The 23509-nt window shown below is 34.2% G+C and overlaps 1 protein-coding gene across 1 annotated transcript; it reads left to right on the plus strand.

Annotated features, from left to right (window-relative positions):
* Positions 1 to 1227: 1227 nt before the first annotated feature.
* LOC126979611 (SWI/SNF-related matrix-associated actin-dependent regulator of chromatin subfamily A containing DEAD/H box 1 homolog) lies at positions 1228 to 22288 on the plus strand. The gene is made up of 15 exons (XM_050829035.1): positions 1228 to 1630; positions 1999 to 2192; positions 2811 to 3124; positions 4220 to 4388; positions 4927 to 5111; positions 5801 to 5994; positions 7968 to 8103; positions 10539 to 10674; positions 11191 to 11328; positions 11965 to 12204; positions 13389 to 13616; positions 15133 to 15344; positions 17442 to 17597; positions 19019 to 19149; positions 20311 to 22288. Exons 1-15 carry the CDS (start codon positions 1513 to 1515, stop codon positions 20385 to 20387), a joined length of 2628 nt encoding a protein of 875 aa, XP_050684992.1. The 5' UTR covers positions 1228 to 1512; the 3' UTR covers positions 20388 to 22288.
* Positions 22289 to 23509: the final 1221 nt, after the last annotated feature.

The following is a 23509-nucleotide window of genomic DNA, read 5'->3' on the forward strand; positions in this document are numbered from 1 at the left end:
AAGGAGTACGCGCTTTTTTGAAGGTCCCCATGTCGTATCGTCCCGGAAACACCGAACAAGGAAGCTCATTCCACAGCTTTGTAGTATGAGGAAGAAAGCTACTTGAAAACCGCACTGTGGAGGACCGCCAAACATCCAGATGGTGGGGATGATATCCTAATTTGTGGAGTGTCGTGCGAAGGTGTGATTCGGCGGCAGGAATCAGGTTGAACAGCTCTTCGGAACACTCCCCGTGATAAATGCGGTAGAAGACACACAATGAAGCGACGTCTCTACGCAACGCCAAGTGATCCAGCCGTCCACAGAGCACTGGGTCCCCGACAATTCGAGCTGCTCTGCGTTGCACGCGGTCAAATGGATCGAGCTGATACTGGTGTGCGCCAGACCAGAGATGACAGCAATACTCCATGTGTGGCCGGACCTGTGCTTTGTAGAGCGCTAGAATATGGGCCGGCTTGAAGTATTGCCCTGCTCTATTGATGACGCCCAGCTTCTTCGAAGCCACTTTGGCGTTGTGTTTGAACTGACATCAAAAAGAATTCTAAATGATTGATAAAAATTTATAAATACCCTTTTATAAATAATATTTGTATATTTTGCTAAAATGTAATGCCATAGGTACTCTGCTCAAACAGCAAAATTTTACTAATCAACAGTACATTTATTCTATAACACATAAATATTATATTTTTGAAGATAATCGTCAAAACTACCAAACTCGTTATAATATATTTTGTACCTATGCAATTTATTATAATTCATTTGTATTTTGGGGTATTAAATAATCTAAAAAAATAAAGTGTCTTTTAAATTGAATTATTAATCCCTGTTGCCTGAGCAAATTAATTTATATTATAATTAATAGTATATCCCTAGCATTTTTAATATGCATAATATTTTCTGGTATTCAGGTACGATAAGAAAATTATGTATGACTAGCTGACCCGGCAAAGGTTGTTTTGCCATATAAAGTATAATTCACGCGATAGTTTTATAAGTAATAAAATATTGCCTATATTATAGCCTGTACATCATTTTGTTCTATTGTCAATAGTTTTTGCAGCGCACGCAAAAATAGGTTTTCGATTTTACACCTTGTGTTATAAAATAGAAATTTTATTACGGATTCCTAATTTTGAAAAAAAAAAACATAGCCTATAGCCTTCCTCGATAAATGGACGATAATCGGACCAGTAGTACCAGAGATAAGCGCGTTCAAACATACAAGCAAACAAACAAACACTGCAGCTTTATAATATTAGTATAGATTATTGAAACTTTATGTGCAGTTTCCGATTGTCTTAAAATTTACAAATGTCACTTCTTTTTAGAATATGATTGGTCCAACGTGATCAATCTCGCGGATAAAAATGGCCGCAGTGTTGATTTTAAGTTGTTGCGGTGTATTGTGAAATTTTAAAGATTTGTGACCAAGTTTCAGACTGGAATTAATAATTTTTATAACTGAAGTTGAACATTCAATTTATTTGAACAAATTTAGTGAGAAGAACAATGTCAGAAAGTAGTAGTCCCAGCGTGTTAAGTTATTTGAGACAATATAGGTTCCAAAAAAAACCCACACCTGCTTCCAGTGCACCGGTTACGGTTCTTTCTGGACCTTCAAGCTCTCGTACGTTGTTAATTTTTTGAATATAATAATGAGAGTTATAATATTTGACTTATTTAAATTACAACATGTGTTTTTGACGTGTCCATAAAAGTTTACGTGATATATTTTTTGCGTTCGCACTCACGCCAAAACGAATTCACTCAAGGTTTTACTTTTAAAATCTTTTAACCATCCAATTAGATTTTCACAAGTTTCGCTTTGATTCACAATTCCTCGATATAAAAATCTAATCTTTTTTTTATATATTTAGGCTGCTACGGGATTTATGTCTGTATTTGTCGTATTCATTTATAATAACGAATATTAAATTAAACATACAATAACATTTAACACAATATTATTAAATAATGCTAATATTTGGTTAACAGAATCACAGATCAGAATGCAGGCTCCAAATTTAAGTAATAATGGACCACTTGTGTACAAACGTATCAGAGTGATGGACTCTGATTCAGATGATGCGGCATCACCAGCCAAGAAGGTTACTGTTGAACTCACCACAGCAGTTAAGGAGAGGCGATTTAGAAACATGCTGGAAATGTTTCCAGATATAACTCCACTGGTAATTTTATATCTTTCATCATTTATTTTTCTTATACATATATTTCTTAAAGATCTTATGGCAAAAGAGATATTTTGAAACAGATTAAGTAATAGTTATGTAAGAGAGTGATATGAAGTACTAGAAGAGACTGTTATTAATAAGTAAAGGTTAAGGTGACTTACTCTTTTTGAGGGGGATGAAAGTAGATTGACTGTATTTCATTTTATATATAGTCAATAAAGGAATAGATAATGTAGGTGCCATTCCATGATCAGATCTGAGATTTAATAGGGACACGATTTTTAAGAACAAAAGAGTAAGCATTATAGAATTGATGATAATGGACAGAGAAAGGGTAACCAGTCAAGTATTTAAGGACCAAATCATATTGGGAGTATGCCAGCACTATTCAATTTAAGGGTTTCTTCAGTTTAAAGGATGTCATACCTAGTAATGTTATGGCATGTGACTGAACATTTGATCTGGCCCAAGGTGACAACTGTAATTGCTGTACCACTCATAATATCTAATTATCCCGATCAGCATAGCATTGGCAGGCATTCTCTGAACACTGCCCATCTCATTATGTCTCATAAAATTATTAATTAATGATGTAATTTCTATTACCAATTTCAGTTTGTTAAAAACACATTGGTAAAACATGGTTGGAATGAAGAAAGATCTCGTGATGAACTTCTAAAGTATGATCCAGAGAGTAATGATACTAAGCCAAGTAAACCCACCACATCAACATTTTTTGGTTCTCGACCGGGCTTCTCTGGACAAATTTCTAGTTCAAATGGGACCACAATTCGAGTGCAAAGTATAAGTAATACTACAGTTAGAAGGCCTGGGCCAGCTAGAATTAAATTAACAAAAGCTGGTAGCAGTGGCAGTGAGGATGATGATTACGGAGTAAGGAAAGGGAAAGATGATAAGGTGTATGATAGGTAAGCACAAAATATTATTTAGTTATAATAATAATAAAATATTTTATTTGCAGCTAAAAAAACACAAAAAATAAAACAATTCTTAAATTAAATTAAATTTGAAATTAAACAATAAAACACACCATACTTATTAAAAGACTAGGAACGTTAGCCGCAAATAAGCTCAAGCTCGGCATATGCTGGCACACATATTATGCATGCTCAGCGCCGATCTTCCGCTTGAGCCAAATATTAATATTAGCCTTCATTTATTTACATTCTCTGTTGAATTTTTAAACTGCACACACATTACAAATAACTACATTATAAACAAATTATTAATGACTATTATTATAATAATACAGTTTTCAAATGAAACATTTTTATAGAGAATGTGAGTATGGGTCACCTGATCATGAGTGTGATCACCACCACCCACATTCTCTTGCAACACATTGTTACCATATTGATTTAAATTTGTAAATCAATACTTTCACAGTATTAGTTTAACTTTTTTTTATGAAAGTAAGGGACAATACGAGCAGGACGTTCAGCAGATGGTAATTTATACGCCCGGCCCATTACAATGCAGTGCCACTCAGGATTCTTGAAAATCCCCAAAAATTCTGAGTGGCACTACAGCTGCGCTCGTCACCTTGAGACATAAGATGTTAAGTCTCATTTACCCAGTAAATTCACTAGCAATGGCGCCCTTCAGACCGAAACAAAGTAAGCTCCCTGTTGCTCCTATCTTACATTCTTTGACAGTGTAAGGGTAAAAGTCCTACTTAACTCTTTTCATTTTCTCTTTTATTTTCTTTCAATAGATTTATAAGTTTGAGAGATTTATTTGTTGTATTATAAGGTTACTGTTGTTATCTATTAAAATAAGGACACCTTTTTGAAAAATGATATGCCTGTATATGGATACCATGTAAACAATAGATTTGTGATTGTGACAAACAATTTTTTTTTATAAAAACTTGTAGATGGCTTCAAACTTTGCATAATGTGATTCAAATATTTTTCATAAAGGGGTTCATATGATGGTTGAAAACAAGCATTTCTTCATAGTGTCTCATTTTTATTTTTGAATTAATTTGAATTTTCTTACAGTGATGATTCAGATAATGAAATATCAAATGACCTGGTTGGAGACAAGCGCAAAGTATTTGAGTTCCTAAACACTAGTAGTTTAAATGAATTGATGATGTTAAGTGGTTGTTCGCAGAAGAAAGCTGAAGCTATTATAGCACAGAGACCCTTCAAGGGTTGGTTAGATATGGTATGTATCTAACATGCTGCTATTAAGATAAGAAAACTTCATGTTTTTTTGTTTTTTGGGAGCTATATTTGAATGATGTGAGCAGATTATTCGATAATTATAGGTGTTGGTCCAGTGTAACATTCTTAAAGTGCTATAACAAAATAATGGCCATTATATATTAAGAAAATATAATAATAATGAGACAAGATTTAAAATGTGCTTTACTTAACCTAGAATAATTATATTGAAATTATTCATATAATTTATAATTTAATATTACAAAACTATATTAAGATAAGCATTATTAAATTACTATTAATTTTATATTTATACTTAATAAATAGCCAGGCATGCCTTGTTTTAAAATTCTGACTGCACATAAAGATATTGTGTAGGCCATATATATTTTATTGTTATTTAATTTCACTCCTGATTTGTGTCCTCACTTTTGACTTATAGTAATATCAATCTTCCCAAATTATTTCTTTTTATTGTATTCTAGTAAAAAAAAAAAATATGTTTATGTACAAAATTACACAGAATTAAAACATTCCAGGTACAAAAATTCAATGAAAATAAAATGCTCAGTACAGATCTATTAAATTCAACACAAGAGTTGCTCTGTACCAGGAATAACATACAGAGGTTAATGAAGAAATGTGTTGGTCTTGCTCAGCAGCTAGAAGCAGCTGTGGCGGCTGGTGCAGGCAGATTGAGTCAACCTACCACACTAGGACAAGGGTATGTTCATTATCTTTTAATCAAAGAAAGATACCATTTTCGAAGTGTATACATAAATAAACAGGCTTGCGATTTACCTGATATTATCAATCCGGACAATCACTTTGTCCGTCATATCTATCTAAGTTACACAGGTGAGATTTCAAATCAAATCAAAATCACTTTATTCGTGTAGGTCACGGAAATGACACTTATGAATGTCATAAAATTACATTTCTTATTAAATTTACCGCAACTTCGTAAAGGGTTCAGCTAATGAGAATAAGTGGCAAAAAATCATTTACACCGTCATTGTTTTACAAATAATTTCAATTGCAATATAAATGTAAAGTGATGCAACAAAAATACTCAAACGTCAAATAGTCAATGCTTTACACAAGTAAGTCAAAAAAGTAAATGTAAATTAATACAAAACAAAAGGTATTCAGTTCAGTAGTTGCATCGTCCACACACACCATACATAAATAATGACTCAGTTGATATTTAAGCACCCAACAAAAAATTCCTGTATAGACTGTGCTGCCAATACAATCTCAACTATTATATTATGTATTTTAAAAATGCAATAGAACTTTTAACCTGCAAGAACAAGTTTTTCTGTCCCACATTCTGTCAGATATTTCATCTGATAACAGCTCACACAAATTAATATATATTTTTTTTTAACTGTAATAACTATTATGTTTCAGTTTAAAACTGGCATCATATCAGTTAGTGGGGCTAAATTGGCTTGCTGTTCTCCACAAGCAGGGTGTCTCCGGTATCCTGGCTGATGAGATGGGACTTGGGAAGACTGTGCAGGTCATTTCATTTCTAGCGCATCTTAAGGAGACTGGCCAGGCAAAGGGGACACATCTTATTGTTGTTCCTGCGTCAACACTAGGTAAGTGTAGTTCAAACCGCTTAAAATTATTCCATCTGGTTGTAATGATTCTATTGTAAAGTATTTTATCTACACCCATGCTTTAAATCCTCTATTCAAGATTCTGAAACAGTTAGCTTATTGCCAACATTAAAACACCCAATGTCGTAATAACCATTACATCATCCAAACGAGTATTATAATATTGTACTGAATTTCATAACAACACTCCTATGTTTTTTTTCGATCCCTTCATGCGCAAAGAGTTTCAACAGACATCCACATTCTTATTGCTCGATACGTGGTATCTGTATGAATTTCAAAAAAAGAACATTTTCGTTTACGCGCGTTCCACACTACCAGAACGTCGCGCGCTGTTAAAAAAGTAGGTGATTCGAATCCCCGCCATTTTTCTTCGATATTTTTATTGTTTTGTGTACAAAAAATGAGCGATTCCAGTTTTGATAGCACACCGCCAGATATTTTAAAGGCTGCAAAAGAACATAATAATCAAGTGAATTTTTATAATTGCTCTATACAAAATGTAAATTACTACTAATATAAATAATTCTTTCATTAATACTTAGTTTATTTATATATAATCAGTAATGGATGATATTAGGTTACTACGAGGACTGGCTGTTTTAATGTTAGCAGTAAGCTAACTGTTTCAGAATGTTTAACAGGATTCATATTATGGGTGTAGATAAAGTCTTGTATGCAACTGTTGATAATTAGGTATTAAAACACTCATGTTACTATTATATCACTGTCACTATTATGTCACTGTCACTATTATGTCACTGTCACTATTATCACACACCCACATTCGTGTTTTAATACCCCTTATTACACAACAGTTGCATAAATAACTATTATGGACTTATATTATCAATTGATTATTATTGATTTTACAAAAATATCTTTCGTTGTAAACTTAACATGATTCTGTGGAGACGAAATTAGTTTATTATGACAATATTTAAGTTATACTTAGGCGCGTTATGAGAAATTGATGAAAGTGAAACTTTAAGATTCGCGCGCATCACTGTAACATTCGTTATTTTTTTTTTAGGTTTCTTCATCCATTATTAGGATAAGCAAAGGGTTCAAGCCCGTACTCGTTATTGATTAATTAATTGTTAAAGCCATTGTTGCAAAATTTTACAATATTGTTCTTTCTTCAAACATAGAATAGCATGAGGAATAAATAATTTTAAGGATTTTTGCATTGCTAAGCCACAGAAGTATAACTTCTTGTGTGGATACATAAGTACACACACACTTTTTTTCGTGATCCTTTGATGGTGTTCTAAGTCAATTAGACTGTAAATCCAACATAAAACAGAAAATGTTTTCCATTTTGACATTTATAAACTAGTTCTTAAGGTGTTTAATGTATATTTTGTATTGCCCCTATAATCCTCCTATCCTCCCTTAATAGAATTATTTATAAAAACTAACCCTGATACATTTGTCAGAACATCTCAAATCCACAATATTAATTTGAGAAGCAAGGATAGATTACGTTTACATGGCAGCAACACAGCTTCGATGTACAATAGTGTTCTTGAAATGGCGCCGAGAATATTTAACAAGATACCTTCAACTATCACAGGACTTAAGTTGACGTGTTTTAAAAAGAAACTATTTAATGTGGTAGTGACAAAATCGTACTATTCCATAAAAGACTTCTTTTCAGATACAACACTCAATTAACATTTTTTAAATATCATGTTACTTAATTTAATTTCTTTTTACCAATTTCACTTGTTATATGTTATTTCAAAATATTCAATTATTGATGTGTACATCAATTAACTGTCATTGTGTATAAATATATTTGTTTGACATGTTATTAATTACTAATTGTACGATACAGCATGCGGGCAAGGAATGGAGAACTTTATTGTGATTTGTAACATCTATGTATACCCCTGACTACAAATAAATGATCTTATCTTATCTTATAGTCTCTTCTATAATCATTTCAGATAATTGGAGTACCGAACTTGCCACATGGTGTCCTGCATTGAGGGTAAGCAAGTACTATGGTCATCCCGAAGAGCGTAGACAGCTGCGTATTGAGTACGCTAAACATTTGAATAATTACGACGTGGTGCTAACAACGTAAGTCATTCAAGTGTGTAGCCATTACTTTGGCTTTAATAAATCTGTCAGTTTTGTGATGATATTATTTACCAGATGTTACTGAATTTATTATTACATTATACAAAAATATATACGATATATTTATTATATATTAATGAATGAATCCGGTGCTAATTTCTTTACCCTAGCGTTAAAAACAACATCTGATATCAGTTTTTCGGCAATAAATCTTTGATATTCGTCTACTTCGTTGAGTTGTGCAGCCATTGTACGACTTTGATTTGGAGAGGGGCTTCTTTTGGTTCTGCGTTCCTGGTAGATGATGCCGCGGTTGACTTACGCCGGCGCCGGTCGTGTCTTCTTAACTGAAGCTGTTAGGTTATATTCAGGTTCAGAATATTCAAATTTCTCTATAAACATAATCTCACTCTCATTATCGTCGCAATCATTGCTTGAGGTAGAACTGTCTGAGTCCTCAATGGTCAATGGTCCCACATCACTCCAATGCATTATGTGGTGTATGATGAGGGTCACATGATTATTTACCAGATAAATAATATCATGATGGTACATATACATAAGGGACAAGAACAGCAGGACGTTCAGCTGGTGGTAATTGATACATCCTGCCTATTAAAATGAAGTGCCACTCAGGATTCTTGAAAAAGCCCAAAAATTCTGAATGGCACTAAAACTGGGCTCGTCACCTTGAGGCATAAGATGTTAAGTCTCATTTGCCCAGTAATGTCACTAGCTACGGCGCCCTTCAGACCGAAACACAGTAATGCTTACACATTACTGCTTCACGGCAGAAATAGGCGCCGTTGTGGTACCCATAATCTAGCCGGCATCCTGTGCAAAGGAGCGTCCCACTGGTAAAGCATTATTATTACTCAGTTATTATTACTTATTCTTTTAGAATTCTTTTTGATGTCACTTCTAAGACTACTACCGCTTCGGAAACAAATATTATGTAGTTTATTAATTCTGTGTCAGTGTACAGATGACCATGAAGGTGGTGGTTATTTTTTAACCGACTTCAAAAAGGAGGAGGTTCTTAATTCGATCGGTATTTTTTTTATGTATGTACATCGATTACTCTGAGATTTATCCGATTTACGTTATTGTTCTTTAGCAGAATCGATGCCATTGGTCCCATAAAAATTTTACTTGGTTCGGCCCAGTAGTTTTCATTTTATGATCATTTTTTATGAAAATTTCCGTTCCCGCCCGCTTCGCTGGGCGAATTTTAAAAGGAAATAAATTAATTAAGGAACGTTGGAATTCGAAAAATAAGCAGCCATAAACCATCTAGGATAAATTTCGCTTTGAATGGTGTACCGTTTCATATCGATACGATCAGTGGTTAAGGCGTGATTGAGCCTCAAACAAAGACCATTTTCATTATATATATAGATGATAGATGTTAGAGGAATTTTAAAGAAAGCTTTAAGCTCGTAAAATGTTTTGACACCGTATTTATATTATGAATGTTGATATTATTGTTGGTACTGTGGTGTGAACATTTAGTTTTAACAACCTTTTTATAATAAATTTATATACAGGGTCTGTCGTAAATAATGGATAATCCGATAAGTGGAGGTAACCCCGATGTCAGGCTACAATAAAATCTAGTTTTTACGTCAGTTTTACCAACAGTGTAAAAATGATGCATACTTTTAGTTTTTTTCAAAATTTTTGCTCCTTTGATCATTCAATTGGTTGCCATTTCTTTAAAATTTGGTATTTTTATGTTTTTTAGTAACTGGTTACACATAGTCGCATGTATTTTTTACGAATGCAAATTAACAGATGATTAGATACTATTTAGATTAAAATTGCATTCTTAATGGAATAAAATCATGTCTTGGTGTGTTATAGCTTGAATCACGAAAAGTATGACATTACTTGAGAAATTGAAATCCCGACCTAGCTTAGTTCTTTTGCACCTGGAGCTAATATTATTTGCTAAGGTACCCACTATCATACCTTTTTAGAATCTACACATACTAGCCATGTTTTTACGATAATGGGCAGCTATAGCACCATACTTTTTTTTTTCACAATCAAGGGTCAAAACTACAAGTAATTCCAAAAAAACGGAAAAAAATTACTTAAAATGTTAGTTTTGATAATATTTTACGATAACAACGGCTATAAATGTAATTAAATTTAATAAAACAAGTCTTTAGGAGTACGATGCCAAAAAAAATACACAAAAATACCTAATTTTAAAGAAATGGAAACCGATTGAATTATTAAAGGAGCAAAAATTTAGAAAAAAACTAAATGTATGCATAATTTTTACACTGTTGGAAAAACTGACGTAAAAACTAGAGTTTATTGTAGCCAGACATCGGGATTACCTCAACTTATCGGATTATTCATTATTTACGACAGACCCTGTATATAGATTATTGTCTAAAATATCTCATTATTATTAACATTTTCAGGTATACAATGGTGAGTAGTTGTCCAGAAGAACGCAAGATGTTCCGCATCACTCCAATGCATTATGTTGTGTATGATGAAGCCCACATGCTTAAGAATATGTCAACTCAGAGATATGATAACCTACTAAAAATAAAGGTAAGACGCAAGCAAATATTTGTACTATTCATATAATTATAGTTATTAATTATATTATGTTTAATTACTGTCTGGCAGCTATTTCGGTCAACAGATCAGCCTAGCTATCCAACGCGGAAATGCGGCCAGTATTCATGGTTATGATAGTTTTAATTTTATGTATCATAGTATGGTTAATCTAATATATAAAATTCTCGTGTCATGGTGTTAAACTTTGAACTCCTCCGAAACGTCATGGCTGAGAATCGGACAACATCTATTTTTCATCCCCCTAAATGTTAAGGGAAACACACGATTTTTTTTTTAATTGTTTTGAAATTTTTTTTTAATTTGTTTGATTATGAGTCAACATTAAAAAATACATACAACTTCAAATTTTCACCCATCTACGATCAACAGTTACTTTTGTATCGCGATTTTAATATCGGCAATACAACGTTTGCTGGGTCAGCTAGTATAGTTATAATATTTGTTTTGTTTGATTAATGTAATGACTGTCTTATTACATATTTTCAGTCAAAACACAGGCTACTACTAACAGGGACGCCACTCCAGAACAATCTTGTGGAACTCATGTCTCTGTTGTGTTTTGTGATGCCGCATATGTTCTCAGGCAAAACAGATGATCTAAAGAATCTGTTCCAGAAAAATTCTGTGAGTAAACTCCTAAAATATGTAATATTGTTAACACTAGGAACAAACGCTTAGTTAAGTTATTAAGTATTGAATTCAATGTACAAAATTTAAAAAATATTTGTGAATAAGTGGTTTCTAAATGATGTGATTTGATCTGTGTGGCAATTAATTTCCTTGTTTATTGAATTGATTTAAGTTTAATGCAATTTTTTTTTTATTTTACAAAAATAAAGCCTTTTATTTTTCTTGCGCTTGGTATCTATTGCTTCTTGTATAAGGTCTTTATCTTTTCTAAATACTAATTCAAGAATCCTATTTTGAATAAAAATATCAGAGTTTGACACAATTCACAAAGTGAAGAAGAGAGAAGTTCATGTAGAACTTAAATAATGTTTTAATAAAGGCTTTTTCAACAAACACTATTTGTAGAGCTTATTTGCATATTTCATCCATAAACGTAAACAGAGAAATATAATATTTTTTCCTAATCTATTGTGTTTCTACAAATAATTATTTTAAGAATAAAAAAAGGTTTTAAGTTTCTAAAAAATAATAAATCTTTTCAACTTACACAGTATCTTATTAATCTTATTTGCGACTTAAAATTCGACATTTTAACTAATTTTAATCATAATTCTGTTTTTCTCAATTTAGAAAGCAAAAACCACAAAGAAAACGAATGGAAACAAAGAGGACGATGTGCCAGCATTTGAACAGAGCCAAATAACTCAAGCCAAGCGCATTATGAAACCATTTGTTCTGAGACGATTGAAGAAGGATGTATTACAGGACTTGCCAAAGAAGACAAATCATACTGTGTCTTGTCCTATGTCGGAAAGACAGCAGACCTTGTACAAGAATCTTATAGCTGCTTTCTCTGCTAAGGATGGTTTGGTAAGATACATTTTGCACGATTTCTTTAATAAATAGATTGTAAATCTACCAAATTCCGTCATTACAAAAAGTGCAGAGCAAACTGGGCCACTACACACACCTATTTCAGTTGAAAAATCGTAGCAAACTTTTACTGTCCGCTTTCTATTCTGAAAGTGTTTGGGTTCCTGTGTCATTACTTCAAACACTTCATATGAGACATGTCACAGGCTGCAGTGCAATATGAATGTCATAGTTTTGGGGTACACTGCACCATATGTTTATTATGTGTTATCATACTCAGATTAATTTATCATCATGGGCAGCTGACATCAGGTGGGTCATCGGCTCACTCTCTCTTTTACTCCTTACTATTGTAACTTACATTGAAATTCTTCTTCTTCGTGACACTCTTGGCAGAGTTGTCATGGTCATCACAAAGTGACATCTTTTGGGGCAGATGTGATTCGCCTCACGAGCATTTTCCACTTTTCCCTGCCGGCTGACATCCTAGTACACTCGTTCAATAGACCCACAGCCGACTCAACTTTCTCGCCCTCTGGTGCCCTGCACTACAAGGTGCTCAATGGACTCGAAGACCTTAAATATGGGACCCTGTACTAATCCGGAATATTAAAATTAGACAGCTGAAATGGCAATGGACAGGACATATGCTCAGAGACAGCACAATAAAATGCACAAAAATAGTAACAGATGAAATGGGAAGAACTATTTATAGCAGAATATTGTAGCATTTATAGAGGAAACTGGAGGAGACCTTTTTATGAAAATAAGGGACGAGACGAGCAGGACGTTCAGCTGATGGTAATTGATACGCCCTCCCCATTACAATGCAATGCCACTCAGGATTCTTGAAAATCCCAAAAATTCTGAGCAGCACGAGAATTGCGCTCGTCACCTTGAGACGTTTGATGTTACGTCTCATTTGCCTATTAATTTCACTAGCTATGGCGCCTTTCAGACAGAAACACAGTAACGTTTATACATTACTACTTCACGGCTGAAATAGACGCTGTTGTGGTACCCATAATTTAGCCGGCATCCTGTGCAAAGGAGCCTCCCACTGGAAGAGATTTTGTCATAAGATACTCAAATTAAAATATAATAAAATAAATGTGTAAAATTGTAAATACCATCTATAAAGGCTTAATAATAATAATAAATTTAACTTATACTAAAACCAGGTGCACGCAACACAAGAGCAGAGTGGCATGTCAATGATGATGGATATGCGCAAATTGGCGAACCATCCAGTACTCCTGCGATACTACTATCAGGACAGCATGCTGCGGTCCATAGCCGGCCGCCTCGCCAAGGATAAGGGATACAAGGAGAAGAACGAAGAGTATGTCTTCCAGGACCTTGGCGTTCTGTCAGACTTTCAGATACACCAGTTGACACAGCAGTATCAGGTTAGTTATTCATTTCTTACAATTATCTAAATATGTTATGGTACATAAGCATGTGTTGAGGGGTTCATTTGAGGCAACCGGATAATAATATAGGCAATTAGACATAAATTAACATTGTTTGATAACCCCCTTGTTCATAATGGTCCGCTAACTTTAAACAGCCGCTAAGGAGTGTTTTTTCTCATTCTGACTTAGGTCAATAGAAGAAGACAGAGTGTGAATTAGCAATGCTTTAAGTTAGCAGACTATTATGAATAAGGGGGTAAGACTGTTACTCTTCTTTCTTTATTATTATAAAGGAACCAACAGTCTTCTATAAATGAGAATTTAAATGAAAGAATATTTACAGGTCAACAATACTTGTAGATGTTAGACATAACACATAAAAATTTGAAAAAGAGTTAAAAAAACAAAGATTTTAATATTAAAATTTAATCAAATTATGAATTGTTGATATAGTTTTAAGCTTTGTTTTGTCTTAATAAAATTATACAAGAAGAGATCTAGAATAAATGAAATTATTTTTCAAAAACTTAATTTCTTTACTAACTTGCTCATAGATAGTTGTTGTCATTCGCTACTTCATTTAAACTAACTACTCATTTGCATAATATGAGTTCTGTCTATAGTAAGTACTCATAGTGCCAAATTCCACGTTCGCACGACACGCCACAAATTAGAATACCATCCCCATCTGGATGTCCGTCTTTCCTCAACAGTGCGGTTTTCAAGGAACTTTCTTCTACGTACAGTAAAACTATGGAACGAGCTTGCTTGTGCGGTGTTTCCAACGACGGCATATGCACCTTAAAAAAAACGGCGCATACGTTGGTTATTATTTGTATGAGTCAACATGATAAGATTGATACACTGTTTCCACTGTTACACAAATCTGGTGTCTTCCAAAAGTGCATTTCATCTGTTTGTCTAATAACTGCACAATGGAACCATTCTGGAAAGCATGTGGGCGACCTGTAATCTTTATTCCTTAAATGTTTGTTTTGTAGTCATAAACAAAATTAAATTAATTAATTGTCAGATTTTCATGTACCTACCTACCTAAAGGAAATAATTTAAAAGTGCATACAACATCATCAGCCGAAAGACGTCCACAGCTGGACGAAGGTATCCCCAAAGATTTCTACGATGATCGGTCCTGCGCTGCCCTCATCCAACGTATTCCGGCGATCTTGACCAGATCGTCGGTCCATCTTGGTGGGGCGGTGGGGGGCCAACCAACACTGCGTCTTCCGGTACGTGGTCGCCATTCGAGGACTTTACTGCCCCAAAGGCCATCTGTCCGTCGAACTATGTGCCCTGCCCACTGCCTGAAGTGGTAATTTTTTTCAGTGGCAGTGTTTCTCAATCATTGAGCTATGTCAGTGAATTCATATCTGATTCGATCAATATAATAAAATGGATATACTAAGCAGTTATTCAAGTCATACATGAGTAGAAAGACTCTTCACTTCAATCATTGTTCTATAATTTATTTTATCAAATATTACTGTTACAGTGTATAGGCTCTTATTGCCTACCTTCAAACCTAATAGAAGATTCCGGAAAGTTCAATAAGCTGGATGAGATGTTGCCCAAGCTGAAGGCTGAGGGTCACCGGGTGCTTATCTTCAGCCAGTTCACAATGGTACTTGATGTGCTGGAGTCATACCTTACTCTGCGGAGCCATGGCTACATCAGGCTAGATGGAAGCACTGCAGTTAATGATAGGTAAATGTTTACATCCTTCAAAGTACATTCATAATTCATCATATTCTTTACATAATGAAAACGTATTTTAATAAAAATATAGGAATAAGTTTTTTTTTATGAAAATAAGGGATGAGACGAGCAACTCGTTCAGCTGATGGTAAATGATACACCTTGACCATTGCAATGCAGTGCCGCTCGGGATTCTTGAAACCCCCCAAAAATTCTGAGCGGCACTACAATTGCGATCGTCACCTTCAGATATAAGATGTTAAGTCTCATTTGCCCAATAATTTAATTAGCTATGGTGCCCTCCAGACCGAAACACAATAATACTTATACATTACTGCTTCACGGCAGAAATAGGCACCGCCGCATGACCATCCTTGATTTTAATACCTATAATTGATTTGTCAATGAGTAATATTTGTTGTTTTTTATGAGAATGTGAATCAGAACTATCATATGGCCATCCAGGTGTTAGGATAACAAAACAACATGAAGGGTTTCTTACCGTAACATCACGCCGATAGTATAAAAAGAAAAATTTTTTTTTTTTATTATACTATCGGTATTATAGTATTTTGTATGTATTTTGTATAGCACTCAGTACTATTTGATTATCGCTACCTATACTCTTGTAATATTAGTGGAACTACAAGGGGGATAGCTGCATTTTACTGTGTAGGGCGCTTTTTTGACGCCACTTTTTTCTATTATTGTCTTATTGTAAATCTGTTTAACATTAACAAAATTAAAAAATTTTGGTTACTAAAAATTATTTGTAACACATATTAGTGATATGTGTGAGTCAAAACACAATATTAAATTATTAAAACTTTAGTGAGACATTATAAAGTTTTCTCTAAAACGGCTTAACAGTTGGAAATGGGACATCACCGCGAACTCACCCTGATGAAGGACCTCCGAATGGTTTTACACTAGTCGGTATCAACACCGTTTTTCACAAACAATGAATGATATTTAAATAAAACACTTAAAGGATTAAAACGCGTGTAATTTTAACTGTTTTTACATTACGTTTTTGCGTAAAAGTTACATTTCCCCCTAGAAATGAGTTCTGGAAAGGTCTTGAAACGTCGGGTTAGCTAAAATAAAAATGTAACTCTAACGCAAAATTCGAATGTAAAACCAGTTACAATTACACGCGTTTTAATCCTTTAGGTTGTTTTATTTAAATGTGTAACACTCGCTTTAATCAAATAAAATACTAAAGAATGATATTATGTATCTAAGTCTTCGCTAAATAAAAAAAGATCACATGATTTCAATAGTTTTGTCCGTTTAATATAAAAACTTACCAAATATTTATATATTGTTCAGTCTATTAAAAGTTAAATATTTGTAAACGGTGGCTAGTTTTATACCATTCAATTTAAATTATACCAAACATAATCAACAATTTAGTGGAATAGTAGAACCATGCTGTAAAATGTATGAGAATATTTCTTGAGTGTATGGTGGAGGAACACCTTGCATCTAGATATTTATAATGATACTAGCTGACCCAGCAAACGTTGTATTGCCGATATTAAAATCGCGTTACAAATGTAACTGTTGATCGTAGATGGGTGAAAATTTGAAGTATGTATTTCTTAATGCGGACTCAAAATCAAATTTAAAAAAAAATGTCAAAAAAATAAAAAATAAATCGTGTGGAGCATCCTTAACATTTAGGGGGATGAAAAATAGATGTTGTCCTATTCTCAGACGTACCCAATATGGACTTAAAATTTCATAAAAATAGGTCAAGCCGTTTTGGAGGAGTTCAATGTTTAACACCATGACACGAGAATTTTATGTATTAGATTAACGTTTGCGGCGTGCGTTGTAAAGATCAATCAAGGAGTTATATAACTCAATACGTTATAAATGCAGTAGAATAAAGTAATTTTAATCAGCTAGTCACCTTAGTACTATATTCTACATGAAGCAATTGGACTAACTAAGAAGAAAAAAATGAATCAATCTATTGATCAAGTTCAATTGAAAATTGAGAATAATAACTTTAATCGAGTATAGTAATATAGATATTATTTCAGACTTTGATTATAAGCGAAGAACATTTATGTAAAAAAAAAAAAAACAATGTTACAGGCAAGATCTAATAAGGCAGTACAATGCAGAGGACATATTCGTATTCCTGCTATCAACACGCGCGGGTGGACTGGGGATCAACTTGACTGCGGCTGACACGGTCATTATTCACGACATCGACTTTAACCCCTACAACGACAAGCAGGCCGAAGACAGGTTAGAACAATAAATACAGTTGCTACTTTAGAATACGATGAAAAACGAGGCTATGGAATTGTTAAGACAGTTAGCGCGCGAGTTGAATGCAGTGGGGATCTGACGTAAATAGCGAGAGTATCTCCCCGCTTTCCGCAAGCCTCACCTCGAGCGCCTACAGTGTAGTGTTAAAAGGCATAAAAGGCAATTATTTTCTCAAAATTGAGTCCTTTAGAATTCTTTTTGATGTCATTTCTTATACTACTAGATACTACTACCGCTTCGGAAACAAATGGCGCTCTGAGAGAGAAGAAGCGGCGGAAGAAACTCTCCCAGCATTTTTTTTTTGTGCTCTTTTCAATAAAAATATACAATATTGTACAGTCATTTCTATCGCTATAAAATAATCACAATCTAGTCCCAGGCTGTCCGATCATTTAGATATTCAGCAGTGGAGTAATAGGACTTACGACAGAGCAATTTTTTTATAAAACATTTAAATTTATTTATAGATAATGCCTGAACAGTGGCTGGGACTTTATAGTAGAAGTGTATACATTTACCCTTAAAGCTATTATGTATCTTATGCTATGTTGTGCCGTCTTTGACAGTTATCGTACGCTTACTGCGTTATCGCGTACTAAACTGAAGTTGCAATCCCGTGTTATTTTTCTTAATTTGAATACAGTTCCAAAAAAAAAAACTAGTTTTTATTGTTTAACCCCCTTATTCATAATGGTCCGCTAACTTAAAACAGCCGCTAAGGAGTGTTTTTGCTCATTCTGACTTAGGTCAATAGAAGAAGACAGAGTGAGAATTAGCAATGCTTTAAGTTAGCAGACTATTATGAATAAGGGGCTAAATGTTTTAGACATTTGTGTTGAGCAGTTCTGCATGTTGTGCAGAACAAAATTTTGAGATAAAATGGCAATCTTAGAGCATTGTTTAAATTAATCGAGAAACTCATGATTACAGTCATCCATTATAATTATCAGCGATCCTACCTACCAAGCTAGAGGTCCCGGGTTCGAATCCCGGTAGGTGCAAGCATTTATATGAATAGTATGGATGTTTGTATCCGAGTCATGGATGTTTAAATGTATTTATGTATGTTTAAGTAAGTATATTGTATTAAATATATCATTGTCTTGTAACCCATAACACAGGCTATATTTGCTTAATTTGGGGCAAGATAATTTGTGTAAAAAGTGTGTCAATATTATTATTATAATTAGTTCACAACACTATCGCATTCCCGAATTCTGCATTCAACTCGTGCGTTATCTGTACTTTGATTGTATTGAGGGCATATTGTAATTGTCTTCTAATTGACTGGTGCCACTTGCAAAAATGATAGACAGTGGTTTAATTTAGTCCCTTTTATAAAGTCCCTTAATTTTAATAAGAAATATTTGAATTCTAAAAAGTGTTGTTATTTGTAGATGTCATAGAATGGGTCAGACCCGTCCAGTCACTATATACAGACTGTTGAGTGCGGGCACTATTGAGGAGGGCATCTACCAGGTGGCGCAGGAGAAACTCACATTGGAGAAACATGTCACTGGTGCTGATGGTAAGTTCTATCTTACATAAATTATGATGAGAGTATGTAGGTTCTGACTTAATACACTGTGTTAGAATATGTTATGTTTTTAAACTAGGATTAATACACAAATAAAATTTGAAAAACAAAATTTTATGAATGATGCGGGATTCGAACCCACGACCGTGCCGCACCGGCGTTCCGTGCCGGTGCTCTAACCAACTGAGCTAACCGTTCGAGTACCGCCTCGTTATAAAATTCTGTTTGCTTTGTTCAACTCTCAGGTTGTGGCTTCATCTACAGGATCTACTTTACAGTTGATAACCTGCTCAACCCCAATATTTGAATATTAGGAAATTGACTTGAGATGTCGCTCTTGTAAATCTAAACAATATGTTATGTTTTTAAAGTGATAACCCTCACTTCTAGGATTAATACACAAATAAAATTTGTAAAACAAAATTTTATGAATGATGCGGGATTCGAACCCACGACCGTGCCGCACCGGCGTTCCGTGCCGGTGCTCTAACCAACTGAGCTAACCGTTCGAGTACCGCCTCGTTATAAAATTCTGTTTGCTTTGTTCAACTGTCAGGTTGTGGCTTCATCTACAGGATCTACTTTACAGTTGATAACCTACTCAACCCCAATATTTGAATATTAGGAAATTGACTTGAGATGTCGCTCTTGTAAATCTAAACAATATGTTATGTTTTTAAAGTGATAAACCTCACTTCTAGGATTAATACACAAATAAAATTTGTAAAACAAAATTTTATGAATGATGCGGGATTCGAATCCACGACCTCCGGCGTTCCGTGCCGGTGCTCTAACCAACATCTCTAGTCATGCAGAAAGAGTTGCAACTATTTTATGCTATTCTTTAGTAGGAATGATGTTTAAATTTAGTGTTTTAATACTTAAGCATAAAATATTATATTTAAAAAAAATGTGATGCCACAAAGTGTGGCAACCCTCTCCGCCCCTTGTCACACTTTGCCAACCCCCTCCGTCACCCTTAACATGTACCGTAGTTTATGGCCCGGCCCCTGGGTAATATGCCTTCCCCATTAAAACTTCCGTAATAAATAAATAAAAACTAAAAAGCCGCGTTTGATGAAACTGTATTAAAGGGGAAAAGTTAAACTTCGAATTTTCATTTTGACCATATTAAAATGTGGCCTTTTACAGAAAACGAAGCAACAGAACAGAAGAATGTGGTGAGACTACTGTCGGCAGCTCTTGGTCTGATGTCACCAAGCAAATGACTACAGAATAATGATGATGTCATTATCATTGACTGACAACAGTGACTCAGTGGACACTTAGTGTATTGTGAAGTGATATTAAACAGTGATACAGTGATATGACATGAACCAGGTAATAAAGTGCTATTTAACTGTTCTGTACTTGTTTATATGATGGTAGTGTTTGCAGTGTAAATTAGTTGTAAATGGATTGTAAAATTGAGAATGAAGGTTTTAAGGAATCTCGTTCATGTTTATAGTGACAATAGATTGGGTATATGCATGTATTATATATTCCATATATGCATGCAATTTATTGTATAGATGATATATTATTTATTTATATATGGCAATGAAACACAATCCACAGACTAAACAGCTTCCTTCTTTAAAAATTAAAAATTGAAGTTCCTTCAAGAATTCAAAATTTGAGACAGGGTGTTTGTTATTCATTAAATTATTTCACCTAAAATCAAGTAACCCTTAAGAAAATTTATTGGTGTTATCTTACGGAAATCCGTTACTATCCAAATATGAGTTTTCTTAAGGCATCCTCAGAAGATGTTGACTCGCCAAATGCTGGCACGAGGCTGAGTTTGAATCAACATCTCCGGACGATGCCTCGTGTCGAATTGATTGAAAACAATTCCCAACATTTGGATAAGTAACCCTTACATAAGTTTCTCACATGCGAATTGACTTCCAAATAAAATATTTAAATCTTAAAATTGCATGCATATACCCTGGTAATCATCAAGTATCATTTAAATTATATTAAATTTATATTTTTATTGCATAGTCTTGTTTCCTTTTTTTTATGAGATATGTAAGTACATGAGCAAGACTTTCATCTTCACATTACAGTGCTGTATCACTCAGGATTGATGAAAAATCAAAATTTATGAGCGACAGAGTCACTTTGAAGCTTTAATGGCCGTTCCCAATATTCAGTCTATTTCTTACTTGAGATAAAAATCGTAACTATCGTTGACTTTTCTGTCCCAATAAACTAATCGACGGTAACTCACCTTATTCGTATACGCTGTCTGTCAATGGGACGACGTATAGCTTACCAGCGATAGAAGTTTGTATGGAAATTGTAATTCACGCGTCCCAATATAAGGCGATAAGAATACGACGACTTAACGGGTATATTGGGACAGCTTCAGATTATTGACAGCTGATTATTGACAGTAGAAGGTAGTAATTTATCTCTATCTGTAGATAGTATATTGGGAACGGCCGTAAGATGCTTACTATCATTTGCACAGTAACTTCACTTGTTTATGGCACTTTTAACTGAAACAATAATGGTTGTATTGATGGTTTGATGGCAGAAAATTTATTTCGGTTTGTCTCCGTAAAAACTTATGTTTAATTGCTTAGATTATTTATGCGTCTAGATAGACTCTGACAGCTGTGAAAACGACGAAAAAAATTTGAGTATAGAACTAACCTCTATTTTGAGCACTAGCACAAAATGTCGTACAAATCGCGAGTGTAAGACGTGGCTTGTCACGCACACTAAACTAATATTCCTGACCTGTTTTTATCGCTTGTCTAACAGTATGAGGCTATCTAGATTTATAAATGATCTAAGTTCAATTTTTGGGTTTTACCAACTCCGGGCTTTAATGGCCTTGTTTGACAGCACGATACCGTTGTTGTGACAATGTTATGCCCCAACCAAGTACATTTGTTCTTTATTTTTCATTGTGATTCAGTTTGACTCATAGACCAAGTATAGTAAAAATGACATCAAAAAGAATTCTAAAGGAATTAATTTTGAGAAAATAAATGCCTTTTATGCCTTTAGTAACTAAACTAATTGATAGCTTCAGTCTCACTCACACGAGAATAAGAAAAACTTACGCGAGTCTTATGTAAAGAAATGAGATAGAGTTATTAGAGTTTTTGTTTCGCGGTGCCGCGGCGCCATGCGTGCCGGTTTTTTCAAGGTCAGCACACCGGTGTGCTAAACAAACTTGACAGCTCTACACAGTAATTTTGTTTACTTTTATTTGCGTCTATAAAAATAAGCTATTTTTTTGTGAAACGTGTGAAATATCCACTAATTATTAAACATCAGTGACAATTTTAAGTAGAATCGAAGGAAATATGTTGTGATGTTGTGTTTTACGATGTAAAAGTGATAGTGAAAGAACACTTGTGTTATATTATGAACCTATATATATATATAGGATATTATCTGTCTCATGTTGGCCAAGCCAAACCGATGTCTAGTTACTATTTATGGTCTATGGGTTGACTGTGTTCATAATCAACCAATAATCTTTTTGCCCAAACATATTTCATTTTTATGCATTTTGCGCCAAGGCTATAAATATAAAGTAACAGATGTATAAATAGATTTAAGTTCAATATTCAGTACCTCATGTTATTCTTAATACATAATATAACGACTGATGAAAAATAATTATTATGTAACATATTCAACTGTATGTTGTGATTTTTTGCCCTAACTATTCTTAAGTCATGTCTTTCACAGCTATGTTTATATCGGGCATTTTATTAATATCTCAGGACATAAATTAGCTATGAAAGTAGATACGTGTCGGTTGCGAATGTTAGAATCAAAAGATCGTCACAAGAATTTCTGTATAAGGCCCGGTATCCACCAAAGTGGGCCTTTCCAGAGGAGATGAGAGGAGATAAGCCGCTGTCAGGTTATTTCAGGAGAGGAGATGTGAGCTGTGTTTATAGCAATGATATTGCGTGTGCGAGGTGCGGAGAAAAGGCAACTCGTTGCGGCTTAAAATTCTATAGACAAATGATTCATCTCCTCTCCTCTCAGCTCGATCCATTTCCACCGAAGTTAAGAGGAGAGGAGATGTTGAAATAACGAAATCTGATTGTTTATCAAAATACATCTCCTCTCCTCTTAACTTTAGTGGAAACCGGGCCTTATACGTGCCGCTGCGTCGAAAGTGTTCTAGCGTTTTAAGTTTTGATTTAATCGGCGTAAGATATCGTAGTGTTTTGTCCAATTAGTTTCGTCCAATCGAACATTTGTGCCACTGAACGATCCTAAAGAAGAACACAGCCATGTATGTCCGTCTACTTAAAGATGATTATGAACTGTGTTTTGATTCTTTTAATATTACAATTAATATTTAACAATA

Source organism: Leptidea sinapis, chromosome 3, assembly GCF_905404315.1.
Source record: "Leptidea sinapis chromosome 3, ilLepSina1.1, whole genome shotgun sequence".
Lineage (NCBI taxonomy): Eukaryota > Metazoa > Arthropoda > Insecta > Lepidoptera > Pieridae > Leptidea > Leptidea sinapis.

Coding starts and splice junctions, on each gene's coding strand:
- LOC126979611 (XM_050829035.1), top strand. CDS start 1,513: ATGTCAGAAAGTAGTAGTCCCAGCGTGTTAAGTTATTTGAGACAATAT. Junction 12,205..13,388: donor TCTCTGCTAAGGATGGTTTG/GTAAGATACATT, acceptor TACTAAAACCAG/GTGCACGCAACACAAGAGCA. Junction 13,617..15,132: donor AGTTGACACAGCAGTATCAG/GTTAGTTATTCA, acceptor TTACTGTTACAG/TGTATAGGCTCTTATTGCCT.